This window comes from Pimephales promelas, chromosome 17 (assembly GCF_988280905.1).
Source record: "Pimephales promelas chromosome 17, fPimPro1.hap1.1, whole genome shotgun sequence".
Classification (NCBI taxonomy): Eukaryota; Metazoa; Chordata; class Actinopteri; order Cypriniformes; family Leuciscidae; genus Pimephales; species Pimephales promelas.
The window spans coordinates 22,339,841-22,365,927 of NC_142785.1; the positions used below are offsets into that span (position 1 = coordinate 22,339,841).

General features: G+C 36.9%; 1 protein-coding gene across 2 annotated transcripts; it reads left to right on the forward strand.

The window, feature by feature from the left end:
• The first annotated feature begins 1,433 nt into the window (after positions 1-1,433).
• On the forward strand, positions 1,434-14,068 carry dusp3a (dual specificity phosphatase 3a). 2 transcript variants are annotated; one of them, XM_039664868.2, is made up of 3 exons: positions 1,434-1,600; positions 7,124-7,350; positions 12,186-14,068. In XM_039664868.2, the coding sequence occupies exons 1-3, from the start codon at positions 1,434-1,436 to the stop codon at positions 12,392-12,394; spliced, it is 603 nt and encodes a 200-aa protein (XP_039520802.2). In that variant the 3' UTR covers positions 12,395-14,068. The 2 variants fall into 2 exon arrangements, with proteins under 2 accessions (XP_039520802.2, XP_039520804.2); XM_039664870.2 differs by lacking the exon at positions 1,434-1,600 and adding an exon at positions 2,985-4,186.
• The last annotated feature ends 12,019 nt before the right edge of the window (positions 14,069-26,087 follow it).

Below are 26,087 nucleotides of genomic sequence, written 5' to 3' on the forward strand. Positions count from 1 at the left end.
AAACATGTACTGTTACTCCCTCTAGTGGTTTAATAGTTGATTACAAATTTAGGATATTTTTGTTTACATGCTTTCATAAAAAACAATGCATTATTATTTATTTTAATGATACTCACAAGGCAGAAGTAGTTCATAAAAATAAACACCAATACTGGAAAATGACACTCTAGGATGGAAGATGAAAAATGATGGAAAGTAATACATTTTTTTAAATGAATGACTAGAGTATTAGTGTGCTATTAAATACACTTTATATTCTGAGTGAAAATTTACTAGGCAAAATAAATCACTTAATATGTGAACTTTGCAAGGATCTCAGTTTTAGTGTGGCTATGATTCAAATAAAAAACATGAGCCATATTCTTTATTTGTTTGAAACCATACAAGTGGCCGTGGGCCCCGGTTGCCTACATTATGTGGGGACAATATGAAGAGTTCAGATGCAAAAGCCTCTAAATGCCATTTGAAATTTTCTTCTTTAATGATAATTTTTATCAAACTTGTATATTTAAGTTCAGTAATTTCACTTAAATGGCAATGATAATTACCTATTAATTGTTATTTAAGTGAAATTACTGAACTTAAATATACAAGTTTGATAAAAATCATCATTAAAGAAGAACATTTCAAATGGCATTTAGAGGCTTTTGCATCTGAACTCTTCATATATATATATATATATTTTTTTGCTCATATACACAGCTCATACACATTTTATGCTCACACACAAATTATGTCACTCAATATTTAGTTAACCTTCTTTGTAATACAAATTGGAGCGCTTGTAATTGAATTCGGGGTCTGTCAAATTTGACCTCATAAAGCAGACATTAAGTTTCAGAGTTAAAATATGTGGGTTAAAAGCCACTTGTTGGATAAATAAAGGAGAGAGAGAGAAATAAATAAATAAATAATCTTAATTACTTTTACTAAGCCTGGCTGTCACAACATCAATTAACACACAAATCTAGCCTCACACGAAGGGAGGGGTCGATGATCCGTGTTAATAGATCAATGGGAGTCACTAAACGGATTATGTGTTGAGAATGAGCTTTAAAGGCATTATTTTACGCACAACAACCGACATGCATGTGCAAAATGCTGTCTACCTGTCTGAAATGTGGATGGATTCGACGAGCGAGTAGAGTCCCCTTTAACGCCGCTCTGACTCGTGTATCGGGGCGTTGTCGCCATCTTCCGCCAGTTCTGTTACCGACCTCATCACCGGAGCATCACATCAGACCGCCGGTGGGCGAGTCCGGGTGTGTCTGTCTGCCTGCGAAAGCGTCTAGAAAGCTCGCAAATAACACCGAGAGGGGAGGGAAATAAAATGCTGGGTTCTCGAAAGCTGTCACATCTTCATCACTAGACACTTGTTGTTTCTTTTATTTTTATTTTTTTGTTTTGCTTTGCTTTTGGAGGAGGACAGAAGCATGAAGAAGCATCTCAGCCCCGCGAAGGTACCACTGGAAGTCACAATACCAGACACCGAGGCGACTGTACAACAACTCAACAAGCTGCTGTCCAACGGCAGCGGTTTTTATAGCCTCCCAGCACAACATTTCAACGAGGTCTTTCCCAGGATTTACATCGGCAATGCGTAAGTTCAAACGATCTCATGCAGACTTGTCTGCTTCTGATAGCAGGAAAACACTGACAGGTATCTGCTTACAGCTCTTCGTCAAATGTGTTGATTCGTGAGGAGGTGGCACTGGCAATTGATCTGTAGCTGGATCAATAAATAAAACCTCCCGGTGAATACTAGCCGAATATTTTAAATGGTCTAGGAGCGAAACAACCAAATCAGCGAGTGTGTCACCTCTCCACCTATGAGAACATCACGAAGCCAAGCCACCACTGGAGATTTTTGATAACGTTTACATAGCGAGTCAGACTGCAAGGGAAGCTGCTTTTCTTCACGACTGTCCTCTATCGGTAACATCTTGCTATCTCTGAGATCACTGGTTACAAAATCGTTTCAGTCTTACATCAGTCACGTGTTTCTTTGTAATAAATTATTAGTTACCAATGCATATTTCCTCTATCATAAGTCATTCATTTTCTCATGAGCTAAAGAAAATAAACTTTTATGAAAATTTCAAAATCCATGACACGTCCACTGTCTCCACTATTTTTGGTTTTAAGATGACAAAAAGTCTGTAAAGGCTTTGTATAGACTTTTGGGTTATCTTAAAACCAAAAATAAAGGTAGCCAGATTGTGTTAGTTAACTTATATTTAGGTGTTAAAGCTGCAGTCCGTAGCTTTTTGGGGTTAAAAATTACATATTTGAGAAAATACATTACCAGCCAGTGTTCAAAACTGCTGCCTTAGCTCGATTCAAAGCGGTTGTAATGTTTTTAATTCCAGTGGTACTGGTGGATTTCCGGGGGAGATTCAAGCATGTCTTTGCGTCATTACGTCACATTTGTACACATAAAGAAGGAGTCTCGGCTAGTAGGCTACTGTGTGTGAGGATGCTGGAAGTGGAGATTTATAGCCTTTTCTCACAGCACTTGATATAATTAAACTTATCAATTAGAATGGCGGATCCAGAAAGGTTCAGAGATGGCGACAAAGAGAAAAAACGCCAGACTGCAGCTTTAAAGTTGCCATGATATCACAATTGACAATTAAATTTTTTTGATCACATGACATGTGGGAAAAAAACAACAATTGGCCTATATCTGGCCACAAATGAACTATTTCTTCTTAATAGTGCGTATTAATAGACTTACTAATACGCACATTTTACTAATTTGTTCTCTCGTTTTAAAGCCGGGTTCTGTACGATTTTGGTCATGATTTGAGACAAATTTCGAGAATCCTAAAAGATTCCTCTTATCCTGGTACAAAGTCCTAAGTCTTTGATCGCTAGTTTGACATTTCGCAGACAGTCGATTAATGACCACTGCCATCAAATTTTACCTCCGGCAAAAATTCTGTCAGAAATGTGAGGCTCTGTGGCTCTGATCACAGAACAACAAACCATCACTTGAATTTTTTTTTTCATTTTCTTTTAAAGAAAAGCCATGACTAAGTTAACGCTATTGTTTTTGTTTCCGAATGTGTCACGGATTGATGATGTAAAACACTGGAGACTTCTTGCGTGCATCCATTTTTTATGCATCTTGACTGCTGTACAGTCTGACATTAATGACGTCTGAGATCCCACAGTGTGGCGTAAAGGACTATTTTAAATTGTACACTGTGCAAATCATGCGCACATATAATTCACTCCATCAATTTACTAAATCGTGGCCAAGTTGTACAAATTCGTTACCTTGTCTTAGTTAGATCTAAATGAGAAATTTCAACATGACCTTGATATACTAAAACGAAGAAATTAATTAATAAATGGTGGGAATGAATTCTTAATTTGTGGGAACAATATTTTTTTGTCCGCATGTCATATGCAGGGCTCTGTACAAAATAACTCCCCTCCCACTTGCAGCAACATTTCTTCTTCTCTGATAATGTGTTTACTGGCGTGAGAGCTGGACAACCTGTCCCTCACATGAGATCACAGCAATAGCAAACCATTATTCAATCAATCATTCAAACAAAATGAAGTCTATAGGAAGAAAAGGGTATTGCAAGGCAAGGCAATTTTATTTATATAGCACATTTAATACACAATGGTAATTCAAAGTGCTTTACATAGAAGAAATTAAAATTATCAAAAGAAATTAAAATCTAAATTGCAACTTTTGTTTCATGCTGACTTTAAAATTTGCATTAGGTACTTTAACCATTAACATTAACAAAATAGGTACATTTTTAGTTATTGACTTGTTCCTGGAATACATTTTTAAAGTAACACACACAAATTGCTTTTCCTTATAAATTGATTTTGTGCTGTAAACAGTCTAAAGTACATTATTTTTTTCTCTTTCTTTCATAACTGTATAGATTATCAAAGAAAACATGAGATAAAATCAGTCATCATGACATCAGTCGGATTAGTTCTCAAAAATATTTGTTTCGTTTTACAAATTCGCTTCCAATTTAGTCGTGAAAATTCAACGTTTGACATCCGGGAATGGCAGGAGTATCAATAGATTGCCGATTGATTATCTCCATAGCTGTTAGTCAACCTCCTCAACAGCAGCAGGATGCAAGCGCATGTTGACAAAGAAAACTATAGAGCAACGGCAGTTTACAGATTTACAGAAATGGTGCAAGTGGTAAGTATTTGTGATGATTATCAGGACCAGTTTATATATGGAAAAGCTGATAAAGACAAAAGCTGTGTTTACATTTAAGTCTTCACAGTTAGTTTTGCACATGTAAGCAGCTTTCGCTACTGTGAATGAGATTATAATCGTATATCCTGATGCTGATGTACAGATAAAATGTTAAATCTGAGGTAGTATACATATTTCTCTCCGTTGTTTACTTTTCTTAACTTTATATTGTGGATCTTTGCTGCAAAACAGATTCCCAAAGTGAAATAAAATGGACCGAAAATTGCAGGCCTTTCGAATATTATAGGTTGTATTTTTAAACAGAATGAATATTGTGGAAGTGAAACCTGAATGGATTATTAATTTTTAATGATGAAAACGTGTGTGAAATGTTTTGAATTGAAATATTCTCTGCTTAAAAGTACAACCATGTTGAATTTCAGACCATCAAAATGCAAGCAGGGTTAATGCAATGCATATTTTTTTCAAGTAATGCAATTCAACGCTTTTTTGGTTCATAAACATTTGTCATTATTTTACTTCCATGTGTATCATGTACTGCACTGTTGTTTGTTCAGATTGAGTGCAGCTATAAGAGTGCAACTGAGTGCAGATATAAGAGTGTGCCAAATCTTTGGGGTTATTATTATTCAGTTAGTGTTATTATGACTGTAGGATATGACCTAAATGATCCTGTTTTTGTAATATAAAGTCATTATGATTATATATAAATCCTAAATGATGCTTATTGATGTTTTAATTTGCATTTGTGCATCATTGTCACTACTAACATTTTTGTATCAGTTCATGTTAAAACTAACCTCCACCATACCATGTGTAAAGGTGCAGTATGGGGCAATGGTGCACTTTTTTCATTGCACACTACTCTTTGTAAGACTTACATTAATAATGCATGTGAAGGGACTGCAGTGAACACAGTGCAAGACAGGTGAACAAGATGCAAAGCAAACACTTTCTCTCTCTGTTTCTCTCTCTCTCTCTCTCTCTCTCTCTCTCACACACACACACACACACACACACACACACACACACACACACACACAGGGAGAAATATGACTACAATCTGCAAAGGCTCCATATAGACAGACTCACTTGTTAGGGGAGAGTTTGAATTATGGGCGTTGGGCGGCGCATCAGAGTCAGAGTCCATCACTTCATCACCACTGAAGAGACTACGCTGCAGACTGATGGGCTGCTACATCCTCCACTTATAAACCAAAAGGGCTGCAAATTTTATCCTTATTTAGTTTTAAGTTAAGTTGTTTTTTTAATACTATGTAAATACAGTGTCATGTCTAATTTTAGGTAAGTGTTTTAATTGTATTAGGTAATACTATATATATTCTCCATTACCCATATGTGCAGTCATTCATCTTCTACATTGTAAGGAGGGATGGTGCTGCTGAGGAGTGGATGAGAGACATAAAGAGGCTGGATTTTTAGCAGACAAAGATGAAAGAGTTCAAGGTGCTAAAGCAAAATACAGACAATGTCACTACATTGCAGAGCATTCTGCTCCGCTCTCTTCTGATCTCTTGTTTTCTCTCTCTGTGGACTTGAAGGCCTATTTTTGGGCACTACGCTGGACGCCTGGCTCTTTGTATGCCTCTGGGCAGCAGCCAATATTTCCTTGGTGTGTCTGTTCTGGTTTCGAACACTGCTGTCTCCAGGGGCCCTCTGACATCGGCTTACATGTCTGCCAACTAAAAGCGGCTCCACAATTCACTCCAATCAATCTTAAACTAGACACAGCAGACTGTTCCGTAGTTGAGGCTTTGGGGTGAGGTTGGCATGGTCTTGGGTTTGTTGGAACTACAAACTGAGAATGTGCATATTGTCATTGTTTATCGCTAATGCGTAAACATGTACTTAACATAATTACGTAACAGTTTATCAAGAATTAATGATTCAGCAGTGAAAGAAATGAACACGAAAAAATGTCATTACATTTTAATCTAGATCTACATTTAGAGTTTGAGATAGTGCTGGTAAAATAAGTTGTAAAGGCCTGTTCACACAAAGGACTATAACTAAGTATAGTTTTAAAAATCTTTATCAATTTAAAATAGTAGCAGAGTTTACACCACAACAATTGGAATTTCATTCAAAACTATTTTTATTTCCTGATGAATGATCAGAATCTATTCCTGCTTTAAAGAGCTTGAGCATTTAAGGAGGCAGACGACATAAATTGAGCATATACATTATAATAAATGGGAATGGGACTTTATTTTAATTATGTTTTTGTCATATACATTATAATAAATGGGAATGGGACTTTATTTTAATTATGTTTTTGTCAAAGACAAAGTTTTCTTGCTGCCAGATATGAATGCCAATAATTTCTCTGATATGGTTTCCCATGAATTTTTATTTGTCACTTGCCAGAGACAAATTGCATAGAACAGTTTCTTCGCTCCCATTGGTAGATGTTGAATTTTGAGCACGGCTCATTAGCATGTTTAAAAACATTTTCACATCGCTGAAATCAGCCGCACTACATCACCAAAGGTTGCTATCACTAATGTTGCTGAGATGGCCAACTTTTGAGCCTCGTTCGCCATTCTGTCGCTGGACTTTTTGGTCTTTAGTTGGCTCTCTTAGTTCTGGTTGACCTAGTAATGTTTATGAACATCACTACTGTTAAGATTTGCCGTTGTGGTTTCGTGTTCTTACTTTTTATACTGAACACGTCCACATCTATTTGTAGCTGTAGGTTGCTGACAGTGTGAACAGGGCTTCATTGAAAATTAACATTGTGGTAATATTTCAAGGTCTTGGTTTCATTGACTCGGTCTCAACACACTTCGGACTCAAAAATTGCTGGTTTCAACTACAACATCACCATAAAACCATAACAAAATTGGTTTGTGTGTTCCAGGTGAGTCTCACACGTGCTCTGCTTCTCCTCCCCAGGTTTGTGGCACAGAACGTGATGCGTCTGCAGCGTGCGGGTGTGACACACATACTGAATGTCGCAGAGGGAAACTCTTTTATGCATGTGAACACCAATGCAGAGTTCTACACAGGAACTGGGATCACGTACCACGGCATACAGGCCAATGACACCAAGCAGTTCAACATCAGTGCCTTCTTTGAGGAAGCGGCAGAATTCATTGATAAGGCTCTGGCACATGGAAAAGGTTGGTTGCTCATCCTTCTCTCTTTTTTGGTCTTTTTTTAGACCTATGTAAATTCATTATAAAGAAAGCATTTGCCATTCACCAATAAGACTATCCCAAGATATTGTAGAAATCTTGTTCAGTCCATTTAAAGGGATAGTTCAACCAAAAATGAAATTTCTGTCATTAATTGCTCACCCTCATGTTGTTCCAAACTCGCAAGACTTTCATTCATCTTCAGAACACAAATGGAGATCTTTTTGATGAAATTTGAGAGCTTTCTGTCCCTCCATTGGCAGGTACGCAACTACTATGATGCTTCAAAAAGTTCATTCAGATCGTTAAACTAATCCATTTGAGTGGAGCCGTTAAGTCTAGATTTTCTGAAGTGACTTGGTCGCTTTTTATGATTAACATTTTTAATTTAGGCTTTTATTTACATAAAACATTGATCAGCGAACTTAAACGGCAGCTCAACCGAACCGGCCTGACGCGCAAGAACAAACCTCTGCGAAACACAAGAATGAACCTCATTGGTTCCCCCTCGTCAAAAAAACACGAAATTCAATGTTTATTCTATAAACCAATTGTGTCTCTTTATTAAATTTGGACTAAACCGCTGAATTCATATTGATTAGTTTTGTAATCTCTTTATGAACTTTTTAAAGCGTCCAAATGGTATTTGTGTAGCTGTCTATGGAGGGACAGAAAGCTCTCAGATTTCTTTAAAAATATCTTCACTTATGTTCGGATGAAGAACGAAAGTCTTACGGGTTCGAAACGACACCAGGGTGAGTAATTAATTAATGACAGATTTTTTATTTTTGTGGCAAACTATCCCTTTAAAATGACACAGATTCTTGATAATTCAGGAAGTACTAAGCCAGCAATGTCTTAAGTTTGTGGAGAAAAATGACATGCACGACTATGCTGTGGCATTTATAACTTGACCTTTGTCTAACAAGGCAAGTTACTTATTTTTACACCAACCCCTTTCCCTTATGCCAGCATTCTTGTATGCATCACTGTCTTTTTAGTGCTTTGTCAGGATGTAAAAAATGAAAGGAAATAATACAGTATTTCAATTTAGTGAAATGTTATATGCATCCATGGAGAATGTATTCCATAGTGGATCTGGTAGTCCCTATACACACATTTTATCCCTAGATATCTCACACAAGTCATTTTAATTGGTGCATTTAAACCCATCTTTTATGGCATGGATTTTATGCCATCTCTAACACAGAGGAGCAATTATAAAGCATCTTAATTGCAAGTCATCTTGGCAGAAGGAACCCAGTAAGCAGTAAATCACACGCCAAGCCTGGGTCGAGGGAGGACACTAATCTTTTCACTGAGAGCTTAAGCTGAAACAAAACCTCTAGAATATATGCTGCCATTTCACAGCCCGACTGAGCTCAGCTGACATTTGTGACAGCCATATTTAAAGTGGACTTGATGTCATCTGGTGAATTTGCAGGCTGAATCACAATGAGCAGTGGGAGGGATAAAGGTCTGAGTGTTCCCGCTGCCTCTGAGTCACACTGAATCTGAGTCTTTAAAAATATGCTCTGCATCGGGTGGGCCACGATGGCTGATTTATCGACTAGTCTTAGATCCATTCTTGTTTTAGGATTTTATTTAGCAGGATTCTATTACGTGAGTACATAAAAAATAAACCTTTATTTTTGCCTTACCCATATACAGTACAGTGAGCCTAAAATTAAGAATTATCTTGAGCAGTTTCAGTGATTAGAATTGAGAGGCCAAAGTTCAAAGTATAGTTTAGATGGTAATGTCATTCACACCAAAGAAATGTTTGCATTTAAAAATGTGACTTGCAGTGCAGTGAAATACGTTTGTTAAAGCTTTTTTTTTTACTTGAGGACTGTTTTTAGAAAACCGCATTCTGAGTATCTGAGTCTGAGTTACTTTTTCAAACAAGTCAATTTGTTTTCCATTCATTGATGGGCAGCTCTTCTCATCCCATGTTGAGAGAAATCGGGAGTAAGGTGCAGAGGCGTTGTGTGCGCTGTGCAAATATGATGGTTATTTGCAGTGGTGGAGGAAGTACTGAATCTCAGTACTTAAGTAAAAGTACAAATACCCAGATAAATATTTACTTTAGTAAAAGTAGAAGTAACACAATGACAACCATACTTAAGTAAAAAGTAAAAAGTACTTTATTTTAAATGTACTTTAAGTATTAAAAGTAAAAGTACTTGCATAACAATTTATTATCTTAATGTCTATTTTCTAATGATTAATAAAACATTTAATTCTAACACATTCAACCTAATAGCCTACTCCTATAATGATGTTCAATAATGATGGAACAAAATGTCACCATTTCTGAAACAAGCTTGCAATTAGGCAATATCATGCTTATCCTTAGTACTATATGTTAATAACTATGTTTGGCAGTGAACGCGATTCATTTATGGTGTAATTCTGAACCTCTTGGCTTGCCATAATCCTAACCAAACCAAACATATATTACACACGGTGTGTTTCCTATGCACGTAAAAACTAATTTTCGCGTATGAGTTGCATGATAAACACACTGCGTGCGAGACGCATTTAGTGTGACCGGGTTGATATATTGTATCTATGGCAACCAAACGTCACTGGTGAGACAAACGTGCAACGAACGGACGGTCAGATTACGTTTTGGCAGGGGAAAAACTGAACAGAAAATGTAACGAAAATGTAACAGAAGCTGTAGAAATGTAGTGGAGTAGAAAGTAGAATAATTGCTGCAAAATATAACGAAGTAAAAGTAAAAAGTATGCACTATTTATTGTACTTAAGTAAAGTAAAGATACGTGAAAAATGTACTTAAGTAAAGTAACGAAGTATTTGTACTTCGTTACATTCCACCACTGGTTATTTGGATAAACATCACATTTGTGTTTTTATTTATTTATTTATTTATTGTTATTGCTGAAGTAAGGCCCTGTCCCAAATGGCACCCTAAACAGTCACAGTCTTACTATGAGTCTGCATTTTTGTGATGTAACGGCGCTTTGACTGTCGGGTGGAAATCTGCTGCGGAGCTCGCTTCAGTTCGGGCTCAGCAAAAGCACGCATCGAGGGGGCGTATATCGACCGAAAAAAATCTGCAAAAATCTGCTGCGGAGCTCGCTTCAGTTCGGGCTCGGCAAAAGCGCGCATCGAGGGCGCATATATCGACCACAAAAGGGGGCTCTCGCGAGCACCCTTCTGAAACCTAAAATGAAAAATGGGAAACCCTACGGTCTCATGGACTTATTGGACACATGCACGCGGCAGCCATTGTAAGTCCACAAGACCTAAAGTGCATATGAAGTGTGCCATTTGGGAAAGGACCTAAGAGTGTTGAATTTTCTTCTCCTGTGTCCTATTCTTCTGCAATCCAGAATGGTAATCTACAGCTGAAAGGTTTGAGCTGCGCCCTCTACTGTTTAGGCATGAATTTGCATTTCCAATTCATTTCACTTATGGTGCCTTTACATTTGCCAAAAATAGAACTTTTTTGTTATTCTAGGGACAAGTGTTGCAAATTAGCTTTAGCTACTGTATACACGCATTGGATCGCTGTTGTCACACTTTTATATATGTTTATTGTTTCGGTCTCTATACAAATAAAACCTAGAATAAAATATTAAAAAACAAACAAGCATGCCTAGCCCAGGTGAGAAACACCAATGCAAAAGTATTATAACATATTACTTTCCATAAAGGAATTAGTTACTTCTGAAAGAGGGAGTAACGTAATATTATAACATTACTATCAAAAATATAGGGGCCATGGTTACAATCTTAAATATACTACTAAAAATAAAGAACTGAATTTCTCATGACATCTGATTTCAATGAGTAAACATTACCAAACAAGCGTTTTTATATCTGTAAGTCTACTTCCACATTTTTACAATGCCAATTCCCTTAGCATATTAATGATTATTTATTATTGATTATTACAATTGTGAGTGAGCTACATATACTGCAAATGTCAAAGTGCTCAATCTGAAATCTGAATACAGATTTATGCTTTTTTTAAGGCATGCGCATACAACTTAATTTGCAATTTATACAGTTATTCACTGTGGTTATGTTAGATAATATTGTTTTCCTTCTCACACTTAATTTAAATGATTTGACAGTGGTTTGGTTAACAGCATGTATTTTAAAGCAGTTAATAAGAACACATCAGAAAAAAAACCTAACAACAAAAACCTTATTTAGAAAAATATTGCTGGCTGTGAATGAATTTGAAATTAAATAGTATTTTATACTGTCAATATTAAATGTTATTTATACTGTCCATCCGAGCAATGAAGATTTGTACCAGCTGGTGCGGAAAAGTGTCCTATGTGATCATGTACAGTTACTGTATACAGGGGGACATCCTTAATGTTTTGTTTAAATTTACCAACTGGCTAGTTGATTTTGAAAATATGTAGCTCTACATTGTTCTACAGGGAGTAGGGATTTAGGAATCAATGAAGACTATCTCCTTGAAACATAAACAGCACAAAGACTCACAGGAGAACATAAGTAAGTGAGGCTGCTGGTGGAGGAGGCATCAGGTTTCAGATCCTATGCTCTATCTACCAAATAAGCGCAGCTAGGGCTGGCAAGGTGAATTCCTCCTGGAGAGTGGGCAGCAGGTCAATAATGGATGTGTACGTGTGTGTTTGCATGTTTGGATGGGAATTGGTCTGAAGGTTTCCTTGACTAGAGAAGGTTCACAACGTAATATATAAAACGGATGTTGTGGCAGAAGCCACATTTGTATCCTTAAAGGATGAGATCATGGTAGCGCTCCAAACACTCCCTTTTTAATTTTTTTTTGTTCATTATTTCTCTTCTAGGAAAGGTGTATGTTCACTGCCGGGAGGGCTACAGCCGTTCGCCCACCATCGTCATCGCTTACCTCATGCTCCGTCACAATATGGATGTTCGAGTTGCCACAGCTACAGTAAGACACAAGAGAGAAATTGGCCCGAATGATGGATTCCTGTGCCAGCTATGCCAACTCAACGAAAAGCTGGCAAAGGAGGGCAAGTTGAAAACCAAATGATAGAATATGCTCTACCCCCACATATACTCACAAATCCAGGCTCACACAGTCAGACTAGTGTGCAAAATATTTCCTTTCCTAGTATATTAACCGAATGTATTCATACATCCAGAGCATATGCATGGAGGTATACAAAGTGTATTCAAACACATACACACACACACACACTCTCACATACACAGTCACCTGAGGTGTTGTCCGTATCCTGAATAATTACTCCTGCTTCCAGCTGGCTGGTAAAGGGAAATTTACTGAATAATTAAGGCTGTAGAAGGAGCAAGGGTAGCATTTTATATGTCATCACAACTGATTTGCTTTTGCATATTTCCCATGATAATCAGTGTCTGTGTTTCACCAGGTACACCAAAAGCATTCCAATTGCCAACTATTTGTATATCTCACAAATTCAACTTTTGGAGCAGATTAGCCCAATCCAATCATCATCTGTAACGTAGAGCACAATCATCCTATGGGCTCCTATTTGCCACAAATACTGCGAGTGTTTACCCCATTCCTATTTGTATGTGGAGGAATATGATATTTAGGTATTAAAAAAGCACGAAAATACACCTTTTAACTCATTTACAGAACTATAGCCAGATTTTTTTATGGCTTTCCAGCATTTTAAATCAGGACTAAACAGGAGGACAAAACTGTTGTGTACCAGCACACAACCCATTTACTCTTTTAACATGAGATAAATTAACATTCCACAAATGGTAGCATACAATCAACAAGCCAACCGTATGTCGAAGCTCGGCTTCATCAGATGCTACAAACAGGTTCAACCCGGTTCTATGCAGCAGTGATAATGAATCAGCCCCATTAGATCTCTTTACTCTGGAATCACTGTCTCTCACTGCCAAGTCTCATGCCACATTTTGTCCACCACAAGATCACAGTCAGCCTTGACCAGAGAGACACGTCTGATAGGTAGAGAGCCTCTGCCATGCCAACTGCCTAATGATGTGCCCTTACACAAGGTTTATTACCCCAGAGGCTTTGTGCGCCTTTATATTGCTGGTTCAAAGATCAGAGGTAGGAGTGCAAAGCATGTGGAGCGTAGATATTTTAAGGTAGCCGTTGAATTCGATTGGTTTACTTTGGGCCGAGCTTTGTCTTTTTTAAACGGCATCGCTTTAGCACTGGAATTGACTCGGTTTGCTGCATTCCTGGCTTGTTTCAGGTTTTAAAGGGGTCATATCATACATATTTTTATCATTTAATAATTTCCCCCGAGGTCCACTTATAACGTTAATCCAATTAAACAGGCCGTTTTTGCTGCTGTGCCTTTAAGTCTTCTATGTAAGCATCCTCTTTGCATATGAAACTAGTTAGATTGATGGTTGTCCTTCAAACAGCGTCTTTTCAGCAGGTTAACTCAATGGTCCACATTGAAATGTGCCGTTTTCAGATCAGACTGAAATACATCAGACAACAACAACACAGAATATTTCTCTGACTTATCATTATTATGATTATTCTAGTGTTTAGAAACAACAGTATCTATCATACTTTGTTCATATAGCTTTTCTGGTTGGGTCATGTTGATGTATTGGCATCTTAAATGTTAAACATTTCAGAATGAGACTTTTTTTGTATCTTGACTTTAGTAAAGGGTGTTTTTGGACTGAGGAGAAAGTTTAGATTTCCTAAAGTTAACTCCCACCCCCCCCCCCCCCCCCAAAAAAAGAGATTTCTCATAAAATGACCCCTTTGGAATAAGTGCATGCGCCAGTTTCGAACATGTAGCTTTTTCAATTAATCTAATTTCGATTGTGATCTAATACAGTATTAATAGCCCCTGGGCCTCTGCATATTTATTACTGAGGGGAAATAATAGTACAAATCGTAGGATAGATTATAACGCAAAGCACTACTTATGCCTCTTTTTTACATTTCTATATTCCAGATATATAGCCTATACTTGTATATATTTAGATGTTGACATATATGAATGTATATGACCTGTCCATGATATTTGTGTATGACCAGTATCTATTAACAATAGAAATATCTAATATATTGTTGTCAACATTCACTTCACTTTAAAACACCATGAATGCCATTGCACATTTACCCATAAGACACAATTTTGCTTCATACACATTGTTTGCTAAAAGCTTCCATATTATTCTGTTTTTCTTTTCACTGTGATGGAGAGTGGTGTGTTTTGCACTGTTATTTTCTGTAAATTATATGTATTAGAGGATCGAAGTCTGTTTTCACAGCTATAACATTGTAGCAGGCTACCTCACAGCATTCATATATTGTAGCTACTATCTAACCCATAGTCATTTTATCCTTGGGTTTTTGTCTAAGAATATTTCAAATGGACAAATACCTATATGTATGAAAGCATTCAAACTATAAACATTCCTTTATTATAATCTGGAGACCTAGGCTTTATACAACCTAACCAGCTGTAGTTATGTATGGAACCCTGTGTGCCGTCATGAAAAACGTGAACCAATGAGGATGGCAAAATGGTGTGCCAATGGCAAACAAAATCTGCCTGAGTTTTTAGCAGCAACTTTTAACCTCAAAAAGCAACAATGACGCATTTTGAACAAGCATATTTGGAAATTTCAACTGGCGCTTTTGGCTTCAGATGAAGAACACGCCCTTTTCTGAAAGGATCTGTGGAAGGAGAAACACTGCCATCTGCTGTTGATAACCCCTGTGGTTTGCACAAACTGTCCTGCTATGTATTGCCTTTTATTCATATATATCCGATTGTATGTTACACAGTGTATAGAAATTGTAAACAGTGTAATTATACAGGGAAGATTAAATGAAAATGTACCACTATATTGCTTGATGATGTCAATAGTAAATAATAATGAATCACAATGCTGCTTGGTCATTTTGTATTTATGTCCCATCCATTCTCAGTGTGTGATTGTTTCATTTTATTTCTATAACACTGAAGGAACACTACCTAAGACTGAACACAAACGGTCCAAGGTGTCTAGATTAACATGTCGATGTGCGTAAGTGATGCATTTTTGATGCACGTGCATTTTTTAGCCATCGGTGCAAAGTATTGTCTGTGTTTTTTTGCGGAGACATTTGTTTTGTCCACGCGTACAAGCACATTTGCATTCATGTGTGCACGCCGCTGACTAAACGTAACTCTATATCGTCCATGTGCCGTCTTTTACTCCTGTATGCTTTGTGTTGTTGCTGTAATGTGATATTGTAAAATGATTGACCACTTGTTTGTTGTAAAGGACACGGAAACCTCAGTAGCTGCAAATTTGGCAGAAGGGTTTGGCACAAATGTTCACACTCAAATTATGCTTAACATTTTGAGTTAGGGAGTTGCTTGATGCGGCTGAATGACAGAATTCTGGTTTTGTTTTTAATCTGACTCAATCAGGAAAGGATTTACAGGATGGTTGAAATGAAGGTCAATTGAATGCATTCACATGACACAGGCTGTCTAAACATCCCACCTTAAAGCCTTATCCTGAAGATGGATTAGATATATTTTTTTGATTCATGTCTTCACTTCACAAAGCAAGGTGTACAGCTTCTACAGACACTTTGTTGAAGTGCACTTGATTAAATCAGTTATTTTTTTTTACATTGGAAAAATGTTCTTTTGTTTTATGATGGCAAAATAAATGGCTAAAATTAAATTGTGCATTTGTTTTGTCTTTGATTTATTCAGCTTACGATTTTTAACTAGGTATGCATGGTTAAACCTATGGGGTAGTAAACCCATAAAATTAAAATTAATATACAAATATTAGCTAGTCAATTTGTGTGGAGGAAACTTGTAGAGAACTGTTTGTGCACATACACTACTTTTCAGTAGTTTGAAGCCAGTATACACAGATACATACACACTGTAACAAAATATTGTTGGTTTAACTTAAAAAAAAAGCAACCTGGTTGCTTTAAAATTTTAAGTCCATTGAAATGGAAAAATTGAGTTAATACAATGAAGGAGATTGATTTAATCATCAGAAACTCAAATATTATGTTATCTGAACTACATAAATTATCTAAGTTGATTTGACAAAATAAAAAAATGTTGAGAATCAATGGTACCCCTGGTAAATATGATCAAAAATGTCTGTAAAAAAATAAATGCATCGTTTATTCTTTTGATCTTTCATTCAAAAAATTGGTAAAAATCTAACCTAAAAATGCTGGGTTGTTTTAATCCAACTTTGGGTCAAATATGGACAAACCCAAACGTTGGGTTAAAAATGCAATTTTTAGAGTGTATGAGCGAGAGAGAGAGAGAGAGCGATGCAACAATGAGATTATATTATTATTTAATTCATTTATTCATTCTTTTTTTCTCTTATTGACAGTAGACTAGCCTAATAAATTAAACAAAGCCCTTTTAACAAGTAGGCCTATCAATAATTATTTATATTATGTATTAAATTACACACACATATTAAAAATAAATACACACACACACACACACACATATCCATTTCATTTCTCATATTACTACATTGCTCAGTGCAATCATCAATTACTTTTGCATTTCCTCCTAGAAGCATGAGAGGGACTCATTTCTCATGTCCTAGAGTAGTTTGCATGACAATAGACTATTAGTTCTCCTATGTGTTGCAAGCAGTCCTTGTCTGTGGGCCTCTGCGGTCTTTGATTACAACAGAATGAGGCACATGAAAAAGCACTTACAACAGCCCCTAATTACTCCTGTTAGGTAACAGAGATAAGTAGGGTAACATTCAGCTGTGTATAGACTTTAATGCAACAGAGTTGCCTCAGCAAATATACAAAGACAAAATGGGGACTTCATATTCACGGCTAGATGTAATGCATATATCATCATGTTTTATGTTGAAGAGATCATTATAAAATATGAGAGCAGGGTCAAGGTTTTGGGTCAGGGTGTGTGAATATTATGGAAGTAGGCTACAGTATGTACATTATTTATGCACATATCTGAGAGATGCTTTATGGTAAGAGTTTATAGCCTGTCTCCAACAGATGGAGACAAACACTTCCATAAATCTGCCTTCCTCTGGGGTCCTGTGCGCCTTGCACCATAAAAAAACAAAACAGAAAAAAAAAAAACTTTCTTTTGACACATACCACATATCCACATATTCATATAACACTCTGTCACAGAATCACATGACAATTTCCCTGTGATTTGAAGTGAATGGTTTTTGAAGTCCTTTAGCATTTGTTCAGCACACCTGGCACTGGGGATGACCAGCTTTTCAGGCTTCATATATCCACAAGGATCATTGAAAACGCTCAAATCAATTGGTCTGACACTTGGGCCGATCTCTATCCATAACCCCGTGCAGACTGCAATTACCCTAGCCCAGCTGTGGGGTCCTTAGAGACTTCTGTCCTGGGTTTCCACCCTGTCACACTCACAAACCGTGCAGGACCACAAAAAAAAACAAAAAAAACATAGCACTTCAGACGTCAGGACAAACACAGCAGCTAAAACAGACATAGACACACACGATGCATTAAGAGCTGGGGGAGAATTTTTTTTGCATTTAAAGATCAAGGTAAACTTAACTCTTTTGTTGCTTACAATGCGCAGTACTAAATAAAGAAAAAAATATTTTTAAACAACATAAGACAAATTGGACATCGTCATTCAGTTTTCGCACTCTGGCTCTTTATGCATTGTGTTTCCTTCTGGAGTATCGTTGAATGTTTGAACCTTTTTTAATAGTTGTGAAAAAGCTCCTCAGTGTGAAAAGTTGGATATCAAAATCATAAAATCACTGCTGGATTATTCAAATATGCAAATGATGCCCCCCCCCCCCCTCCCATACAAAGTCATATATCATCCATGTAATGACACACAGTATTAAGAATTATGGGTACGTAAACATTTCGATAAACATGAACTAGGTCATTTTTATAATTCAACTTTTTTTAGACAGTAAACTTATTTTACGAAAAATATCTTATTCAGGACAAAAAAAAAGCATTTTGTATGATCCCTCTGAACATGATTCTGCAAGGGGTTCACAAACTTTCAAGCAGCACTGTGTGTGTGTGTATATATATATACTGTGTTTTTTTACATTTAAATTCAATTGAATTAACCTAATAACTTCTAGAAACACAAATACAAGAATTGAGATGATGAGGAATGACATAATTATAATTTTTGGGTAAACTAATTCTTATAGGTCATGGATGATTATGTCCATGTAAATTTGTTAAATTAATAAGAAACAAAAGGGAAATTGTTATGTTAAGACAAGTATAATTGTGTTTAATATTATTATAAACATTGCCTGACAGATTGTGTAACAATCAGTTGGGCTCGACCAAATTCCGGATAGATAATTTGGCAGAAGAACATAGTTTCAGTAACAACTAATCTAAAAACGAATCTTTTAGAAACCTCATTATTAATGGCACTTCTTGTGAATGATATCCCGCTTTTGCTTTGTCGTCTTTCTTAATGACTGGCTTAAATGAAAAGCATATGATGTTTCCACTTTTCAACTTTTTTTGTTCCATTTGCTCCCATAATGAAAACTGGAGAGAAAAAAAAAGGAACATCTGTGGAGCAGCGCTAATTATTGGGAAATATGGGAGGGAACATTCTTGGAATGGATGGGCTTCAGATCCTCTTCCAAGCACTTGTGCCCGCAGTGGTGTTGCTCGTTTCATCTTCCTGCACTCTGCTGTTGTGGCGTTCCTGCGGGGCCTTGCCAAGTGCGTCTGATATTTATTAAAGAACTGTCATGTAAAAAACAGCAGAATATGGATGTGCGGCTCCAAGGGCCCAAGTCAGAATGCTGGTGAGATACTGCCGGGAGTGTTTGATTTGGAAGCAAATGGGAAGAAAAGCTGGATGCGCTGTTATTTTTCCAAAGCCATTGTTTGATTTTAGGCGTGAAATATACACACGGCACTTGTTCCTAGTCATGTGGAACAACAAATTAGACACATCTAAAGCACAACTTCATTATTTTAGGAGATCAACCGAAATGATCTCTGATTAGCCACACACACACAAACCACATGAAAAGGGATCTTCAGCTCTGTTATTGATGCATAAATAAGCCCAAGCTAAGATACAACAGAGAAACACGAGTTAATGAAGGACAGACTCCATAGTTGACCCCTATTTGCAAGGTCAAGTATAAATCCATTTGCTAGATTTGGAAGACATCGAAGTCTCAATGTGGGTGGCAGAAAACCAAAGTGGCAAAAAGTTATTTTAACCAAAAATATTCAGAAAATGGCCACTTAACAGGGAACCACAACATTTGTTTGCTGTATGAATTTAGTTTGCACTTTTCACTTGGTATGGCAACAGTAAAAAATGACCTTTTAGAGTGACCTCTGACTTAAAGGGAAACCCAAACGAAGAATACATCAGCACAAAGTAGGATTTGCATACACATCTGTGGTCTTAGTCCATGACAAATCGACAGCATTGACAAAAACAGAAGTTCACACTGTGAGGTGTCTGAAACCTGTTCCTTCCCAAAGCAGGTTTATTTTCTCAGCACAGTTTCTTCAGTGTGGGTGGCCAGTGGGAATATCTTTCCTGCCACTCCATCATCAGCTATCTTCACGTGACAGCCAGTGGCATGACCATGTTTATTAGTCCTGCTTATAATTAGTCTTTATTGGATTAGATACAAGAGAGCTAGATTATTTTCACATGCTTGTTATCTGGTTTTATTGATCCCATAAAAAAGCAAACTCGTGGAGCTTTTTGAAACGTGCTCTTGAAATAACTTCCTTTTCCCCCACTCTCTCTCAGAACCCAAATAAATTCCTGCATGCTCAGCAGCTGAGCCTCTTTTTATACCTTTGTGGCTAATTAACGCACCTTTACAGAGCATTCTGGGAAATAGTGGCGCTCCATCAGAAGAGCACATCATCATTGTGTGTTTCTGCAATTAAAAATCTGCTTTAGATTTCAATGGTCTCAAATAAATTCAGAGACACTTCCACTCAGAAAATCAACACCCAATGAAAGAATGATTCACGTCTCAAGAAAATTGCATTCGGCTCTTACCAACTGTTGCAAAATATCATGTGAATTACTGATCCACATATTTTGAGTTTTCCATCAAAGATTACAACACACATAATTTGTTGATCTTGTGAAATCAAGTAAGCCATTTCCATAACAAGCACATTGCTGAGGTATTAAAGGGGTCATGAACTGGCTTTTTAAATTTTTATTATATTGTTGTCTGAGGTCAACTTATGATGTTCGCTTGGTTTTTGCATTCAAAAACATCAAAAGGAATAAGTAATAGGCTATTTTGTACCCTAGTTTTGAGCCTAGCTGAGAAACGCTCGGTTTTTATTGGCGTCTCGCACTGAAGACTTGAAAGTAAACGCCCACTGCTGTGAGTGGATAACAGTTTTGCATATTATAATGAGTTTCTACTGATCTGTCGATGCACTTGGGGGAAATTGTTCTGAAAACGTCCAATGTTGTAAAATGGCAACCGGCATGATTCGCCCATACATGTTCGACCCAAAGTCTGTGTGTTGCACAATTCCTGTCAGATCCAATAGAGACGGCACAGCACCGTTCTTTACTCTTAATTGGTCTGCAAATCCAGTCTTGTTTACAAAACAATCCTCAGTGAAATGAAGCGAACAGACGGACAATGTTTTACCTCATCAGCTGGAACGTCATTAAAAATAAATTTTATCCAGGCAGTTCTTGTAGGAGCCATTTTGTGATTGGGACATTTATGTTGAAGTTAATTTAATGACCCCTGCTGGTGAATCATGATCTTGCGGTCTTGGAATACCTTGGAACAGAAGGAGTTAAATTTGCACACCTTTGCCAATTAGTCAACAAACGAGGAACCCATGTGTGGAACAGTTTTTGGAATTGGATGTTGGAAATGCATGGACGCCAGCAGGCATATGGTTTTCAATTTATTTACTTGTTGGTTTATTTATCAAGAGAATCAAATACTATACTGGAATAAAACGAACAATCTATTGAAACCCCTGAGGCGTCCGAAGTGACTTACTGGAAGGCACTACAGATTTGAAAACCATGGCTGCATTGGAACATTTGGAAGTTACCTGCGTTTGGAAAGTTAGAAGTATGGATTTTCCCATAGGATACTTGGAAGAATGAGAGCTGCATTTCTAAAGTATGTGGATTATACATGTTTCCCGCTGGGAGGATTTAACTGGATGTTCGTGAGTAAAACGTTGAATTGGAGGGAGCCGCTGCGCTCACATAATGACTTTGAACTTGAGCCGCCGTGCTTACACCACAAACTGAATGGGCTTTCACTTTCGTTTTTCTTCTCATTTGTGTGTTGAACTTTTGAGTTAATCTTTGAAAAATGGCAGACGAACAGCCTGAAGAGCAGAATTTGTATAAAGAAAAAGAACTGTTTAAGTTAATTACAACACATAGGGGGAAGCTTGGTGTTTTAACACGCAAACGAAATGAAATCAATAGTCTTACTGAAGCTGGACAGGATAAAGAAACTGTTAGGAAACAAGTTATCTCGTTTGATGGATTTTTCGCTGAGTTTATTAGTTTACAAGCAACTGTACAAAAATTGATGAAAGATGCATATGAAAAGGAGGCTGATAACTTATGGTATCAACCCAAATATCAACTTTTCAAAAGCTTCTTAGAAGGTGTCACAAACTGGCTTGAGGTTGATCAAGTTTGTGAAAAAGAAGAGGAGGAGCAGGACGATATTAGTTCGGTTCAGCCCCAAGATAGCGCATCTCAAGTAGCGCACAGTGTCACGCGTAGCTGCGAAGCAACAAGCGCTCTCAATTGCGTGTCATGAGAATCTTTCACTCATCTAAAGGCTGAAGCAGAATGTGCGGCTATTAGAGCAAAGGTGCAGGCTTTGAATGAAAAAAATTGATCTTGGCCGGCTAAACCGGCCGTGTTGAAGTATAGGCGTTGATCTTCATCTGCGGGGGTGGTGTTTTTTCCTCTTTGATGTCATAGTTCCCCACTTTGAAAGCCTGGTGTCAATAAAAGCTTTTATTGGACGAACAAGCACATTTTCAGTTCTGAAACTTACAGGATGTTCTTATAATATGATGACCTCTTGGCAAAAGGAAAATTAGATTTTTTCAGTTCATCACCCCTTTAATACACTAAAATTATTCATTACAATGAGATTGAACATATCTATAATGACCCACAAGGAGAACATGATTTCACCAAGTTCAACATTTTCCTGTATCAACATCTTTGTTGACCCTGGAACAACATTTCAATCAACCAATCAGATTTGAGGGACACGTTTACAGTTTATGTCAAGTTTAGACTCACAACCTTATGAAAGGTGTCATTCACATATCATTTCCCTCTGATTCTAGGGTTAAGTTATGGGTAGGGTTAGGTTTAGGGGTTGGGATGAATTTTCAGACAAGAATGTTGTTCCAGGATCAACAAAATATATCGTACTTTCTTCTTACTTGGCGAAATCACGGTGACAGTATGTAAATGACAATGCCAACTTGCTTGATCATTTCAAGACATTGAAATGACGTTGTTCTGACATTGTTCATTGTTCTCACTTCCAGTAACCTTGGACCTGATTTGATTAAATAAATAAATAATTTTGGGAAAACTAGCAATCTGGGTTGTAACAAAGGGAACCAGAGAACAATGACGCACTACATTTGTCAATAATATTCTCTCGCAACAATCACTGCAGATATATTTCTCCCACAAACCTATTTGTTCATAACCTCGTCAGAATGAGTTTAATGGCTTGGCATTTTGTTCTTTTTTCTCACCATGCATAGCTGCAACACTACCAGTCTGTGTGCATATCTTGTAAGAATCGGTGGAGGTGATCCTTGTTTACAATCCCACTTGTGGCTGCCCTGTTGTACATAGAGTGGTTAACACACGGACCCAGCGGTCAGCAAGGTTTGCCGAGACTCTCAGTAAAACCACAGCTGAGGTTTCCGCTGCTTTTAAACTCAAATGAAGTATTTTAAAACATGATTTAGTCTTGGAAGTGCTTTTAGTATGATTCAGCTAGTCATGGCTTATTTAAACACCAAATGTGCTTTTATTTATGTGAAATTTTCAGAATATCCAGCATGAAAAATGTGCTACTAATGACAAATGGAAATGACTTGGCAGATTGAGAAGTGAGGTATTACTGTCTAGGTTCATAAGCTGCAGGGGAGCGGTACTTGTACAGATAAAATATGATCCATAAATGTTTTTCTTTTGTAACATTGCACAAATGCTTCTTTTATAATAATATTTGTCAGGGCTGTATTTATAAATGAGACATCAGTTCACAGGACAGCTATACGATCGCACAAAAATCACTAATATTTTGTGCAAACTATACATTTACCACATATTATATTTATACACTAATGTGTATCCTCTTATCAGGCTTTGTGAAGTGTTATAACTCAGTGGCATAACTTTGCTACAAAAAGTGGGTGGGACAGGTGTGTTGTTGGGGGGAGGGGATCATAAATCATAAATCAGATGTACCCATGTACAATAACATACAGATGTCCAGCAATCGATTTAAATGGTACAGTATATTGTGTTTAATTTGTCCTTTAATGAGATCTAATATGCGTTGGTGCCGAGAATTTTCACGTGAACAAATACATGGATCTGACAGTAACACAGTGGTAGAACTTTTGCACTCGTAGTTCTTTTTTTCTTTTTCCTCATTAAAACAGATTATGTTTATCAGTTGTTGTATATCAAGCAGGGACACATTTGTGTGCATTTTACTTTGTGATTTCACCGGAACGATTAGAGTCTCTGCAACATCCGCGAGCCACAAGAAAACGCTTTATCTCGCCACACATTGCAGAGTTAACAAGCACTTTGATCACTTGATTCCAAAAACAACATACAGTATTTCAGTGTGATAGATCGCCTCTTATTTAACAAACAAACTAAATGAATGCTCTACTAGTTATGTTTTATTTATTTGTTTGTTAAGTATTTTATTAAGTTACATCCGTGCTGGGAGATGTTTCAAAAGTTGTGGGGACAATATCGACCCTGGCAAAAATATCTTTTGCTGACTCTAGTTTGTTTGAAAAATTGTGCTGATTATCATATAAAAAAGAAAATTTTCACACTTTATTATGACCCATGTAAGATCTTGTAAATAAATGTAAGTGACACTTGAGCCACCATTATGTTTAAATAAGATTCAAAATATGAAGCAATATTTATGTTGTTAACTTAAAAATAAATAATAATAATGATATTCATTATTATTATAGCCTACAAGATTTAACCATGAATCTGGTGATAAAAACGTATTAGCAGGCCCCGAGAGCACATTCTGTTTTCGCAAGATTAACGTTTCTGCTCAACTTTGACCCTGTTCCATTTTCTGAAAACTTTTAATGCTCAGCTGCAAGTTAGTATGTTTGCCTTTCATGCATTGAGAGTCTAGCCCTGTCAGTCCAGATGAGTAAAATGCTTTGTTTATGTGGCTTTGACATAGTGTTGCCCTTTTTTTCCTTCTTTATACAAATATCTTTTGCTGGCAGCCCTTGTAAATCTGGAACACATCTAAGTGTTATTTATGCTCAAGCTGCTATCTTGATAAAGCATGCCTGGAGACTGTGTGTTCTGTGCACAAACCCAAAGAGGTATAAAAACAGCTAGTGAATGACAGGGAAAGAGTATAGGCTACAATCAGACTGGGCCTGTGGTGGACACTGTGATCTTTCTTTTTCTTCGTGATGACAGGACAAAAAGAAGAGTCACAATGGATTGCAGACTAATTCCATCTATCCTGCCAAAGTGGTTTCTAAGCTCAAAAGACTGGCCGGACACAATGTATCCGTGTAGCATTAGAAGTTATTGCTCAACCAGTCTCATGCACACTGACAATTGCTTAGCTTAAGAATTTCATGCAGAAATAATGCAACAGACAGGAGAAGCAGAACGTTTTATGCAATGAAAGAGAAATAATATCCTTTCCAGGTTTTTGCTTGTTTGGGCTCCCTCAAGAGGGCAGTGTTTGTACAAAGCGATGCATTTAATGCTGACATGACAGTTATGTGACATAAAGCATCTGTATCTTGTGCGTGTCCCACTGCTTATTCATAGTAGTCTTTAATTTATACTGGCAGACTGATAACATGTCCCAAAAATATTCACACAAAAATAGAGTCAAATGAAAAGAAGGATTGGGGTAGTAAAAGTTGTCCTTGCTGATAGCCTATATAAGACTTTCAAAAGTTCCAGTTATGATTAAACTTAGTCATCATAGCAAATAAAATTCACAGGTCTCCAAATAGGCTAACAAACACAAGACATGTTTTCCATTGTGATCGGTAGCTGCCTATTTTATTGCTTCTCTAGCCCCAATTTGTTATCATAAATATATCACAAAAAACTTTAGTAGCCTATTCTGTTTAAATATCACAACATGTATGTTATAATTTGTGTTGCGTCAGAGAAATATCAACTGCCTGTGTCTGCTGAAAGATGGGCTAATTTAGAAAAAAGTATAGGCTATAACTAAACTTGTTCAGGCCATAGTTTGCACACAATACAACAACAAAATAATAATAAAACTATAATTGAAGGCTATAATGTAATAGCACAAAGAAAATAGGCCTACATTTTAAAGAAAGAAAAAGGCCCAAATTATGACTGTAGCAGCCTACATTTTTTGTGAACTTTTGAAGTGAAGAAAAAAAAAAAACAGCTATTGATCAACCCGGTATCACGACAAGA